We start from the raw sequence: 3,152 nt of genomic DNA, 5'->3' as shown, positions 1-3,152 counted from the left end.
ACCCAAGAAACTCCGCCTCTAATACAAACTTCGCCAATCACAGCTAGGACAAACTCCGCCTGCACCCAAGAAACTCCGCCTCTAATACAAACTTCGCCAATCACAGCTAGGACAAACTCCGCCTGCACCCAAGAAACTCCGCCTCTAATACAAACTTCGCCAATCATGTTAGGTCAAACTCCGCCTACACCCAAGAAATCCCCCCCCCCCATATTCTAAACTCTTCCAATCAAGTTAGGACAACCTCTGCCTACACTCAAGAAACTCCGCCTCTATTCCAAACTTTGCCAATCACAGCTAGGACAAACTCCGCCTGCACCCAAGAAACTCCGCCTATATTCCAAACTGCCAATCACAGTTAGGACAAACTCCGCCTGCACCCAAGAAACTCCGCCTATATTCCAAACTGCCAATCACAGTTAGGACAAACTCCGCCTGCACCCAAGAAACTCCGCCTATATTACAAATTCTGCCAATAACAGTGAGGACAAACTCCGCCCACACCCAAGAAATCCCCCCCCCCCATATTCTAAACTCTTCCAATCAAGTTAGGACAACCTCTGTCTACACCCAAGAAACTATACCTATATTCCAAACTCTGCTGGTGCCAATAACAGTGAGGGTAAACTCCGCCCATGCCGGTTATGACAAACTCCGCCCACACGAAGAACTCTGCCAATCACGGTTAGGACAAACTCCGCCCACCCAACAAGAAACTCCCCCTAAATACAGCAGAAACCACTACTTGAAAGTTTCTTGGACGGATAAAACAAAATTATTATTGACTTCTTGTTCTAATCTTGGCCTGAAAACTTAAAACAGGGGCCATGTTTGGCTAGCTGTTAGCCTAGCCTTTACAAAGATTTTAGCCTTTTTCTCAGTGCTTTCTGACATAACAGCTGATATTGCATCAACAACTATTTAATAGAACCTCCTTGCACTGCATCCATCGTCTTTTCCCGCTTCTTCTTTCTGGGTTGCATGGAGCCGGTGTCCATGTCCAGCAGTCTCTGAGCGGAAGACGGGGTCCACCCTGGACAGGTCTCKCCGGTCCATCTCAGCTGCAGAAATTAACCAGAGGACACGTCTGTCCGTGAAAGCACAGCGGCTAAAAATGGCGCCACATTTGTTTTCTATCAGATGATTCAAATGTCCTGTCATTTTTTCCATTTTTGGTCCGAGCCCCCAGGAGAAGGACGACGGTTTGGGGTTTTTCCAGTGCAGCTAACTTTAGAACGTCTCACATCTTGTCCCCTTTCTCCTAACCAGTGTCTCACACACTCACACACTCACACACACACACACACACACACACACACGCTCCAGACTGAGAGAAAACAGCACCCATCCTCCTGCATCTTTCTAACAGACACTCCTCTGAACGGCAGCTCTTTTACCGAAGTGATGAATGTTTATTTTATTTTTTTTAAACTTTTTTTTTAACTCACTATGAGTCACAGCTTTAGTGTGAGGCTTTGTGTCGCAGCTTCAGTGTGTCACAACAAGTTCCCTTCAAACTCAGGTGAAGGATTCTGAAGTGTTTGCACAGCTGGTGCTGCTTGGCCAGGTGAGCCGGGTCACCTGTAAAGAACTAAAATCACATTGTGATGTTTTGAATATCGAGCCGTGTCTTCGTAGCTGAGGGTCAATCCAGTGGTTCGTGAGATATTTCGCTAACAGACAAACAAGTAAAAGCATAATGAGGGGACAGTTTGAGCTGAACTGGTCGGAGTTCAGGAGGATTTTTCCGGTGCGTAAGCTCTTTTCTCTGGGCTGGAATCTTCTGCAGGATGAAAACGAGCCGTCTCTCTCTCTCTCAGTAATGGTTTTACCACGAGGCGCTGCAGGTCTGCAGGACTCACTCCTATTCTGAGCCACAGAAACATCTGCAGCTTTCAAAACGTCCTGAACCATTTCCCCTCCTGTCTCTCCCCCCCAATTCTCCCTCCTCATCGTCATCTGCGAGATTGAACACCTCCCTCCGACTCTTTAAGCATGTTGGCTTCATACTTGCGGCGCAAAAGAAAATAGCTGAGCTGTGGTTTGAGTGATGAGTCGCTCTGATGTTTGGTGATTCTGGTGATTTGTGGTGCTCCTCAGAGACTTCCAGATGTGTAGCAGAGAAGAAGTACACAGAGCAGCAGGCCAAGAGGCACGTCTTCGTGCCTGTATGTAACCCCGACGGCACATACAGCGAGGTAACRGAAACTACACACAATGCAGCTGAGATTAGCTGAAGAATGAACTGAATAAAAGCTGAAAAAAACAAGAGTACCTGCAGTTAAAAGCTAAAAATAGTTAGCTGAATGCTAAATGTGGCAAATTTGCAGATAACTTCAATTTTACAAGTTTGGAAAAATATGTCATTTAATTTCAGCAGCTATAAACAAAATGAATTATTCAAAAGGAACAAAATGGCAGCTAAAATTAGCACAACAGCTAAAAACTAAGTTTAGCTAAAAGTCAAATTACACAAGCACAAAATGGATATCATTTAATTTCAGAAGCTAAACAGCTAAATGTTGCAAAAGAGTAGCTAAATATGTCTAAACTGTAGCTAAACATAAATTATCTGAAAAGTAGCTAAAAACAAGATGTGACAAAACTATAGCTAAAAGCTAATTTAACTCGGTAAAGTAGATTTTTGTTTCATTTCAATTGCTAAAAGCTAAATTTAGCAAAAAAAGTACTAGCTGCTATAATAAAACTAGGCAAAAAGCATTAATTAGCAAAACAGAAGCTAACAGCTAAATGTTGCAAAAGAGTAGCTAAATATGTCTAAACTGTAGCTAAACATAAATTATCTGAAAAGTAGCTAAAAACAAGATGTGACAAAACTATAGCTAAAAGCTAATTTCACTTTGCAAAGTAGATTTTGTTTCATTTCAATTGCTAAAAGCTAAATTTAGCAAAAAAATACTAGCTGCTATAATAAAACTGTTGCTGAAAGCATGCAGCAAACTGTAACTGACAGCTAAATGTAGCTTAAATAATAGTTCATAGCTAAATGTGGCTGCACAGTTGCTAAAGGCTCATTTTAACAAATATAAAATTAGTTTTTCACTTTCAGAAATAAACCTTCACTTTATAGCTTATTACTTTAGCAGCTAAAAGCTAAATATAGCAAAAAAAACTAGCTGCTAAAATAAAAT

At 41.9% G+C, this 3,152-nt stretch overlaps 1 protein-coding gene across 3 annotated transcripts in view; it reads left to right on the top strand.

The window, feature by feature from the left end:
* smoc2 (SPARC related modular calcium binding 2) overlaps positions 1-3,152 on the top strand; it is a 36,072-nt gene that overhangs the window by 7,042 nt on the left and 25,878 nt on the right. For all 3 annotated transcript variants that reach the window (XM_014005460.1, XM_014005459.1, XM_014005458.1), the window contains exon 3: positions 2,101-2,198. In XM_014005460.1, the coding sequence (XP_013860914.1) occupies positions 2,101-2,198 (98 nt within the window). The remainder of the gene's footprint in view (positions 1-2,100; positions 2,199-3,152) is intronic.

The sequence above is a fragment of the Austrofundulus limnaeus genome, unplaced genomic scaffold (genome assembly GCF_001266775.1).
Source record: "Austrofundulus limnaeus strain Quisiro unplaced genomic scaffold, Austrofundulus_limnaeus-1.0 Scaffold30, whole genome shotgun sequence".
Classification (NCBI taxonomy): domain Eukaryota; kingdom Metazoa; phylum Chordata; class Actinopteri; order Cyprinodontiformes; family Rivulidae; genus Austrofundulus; species Austrofundulus limnaeus.
Note: the sequence above shows the minus strand (reverse complement) of the source record. Positions and strands in the feature narration are given on the sequence as shown.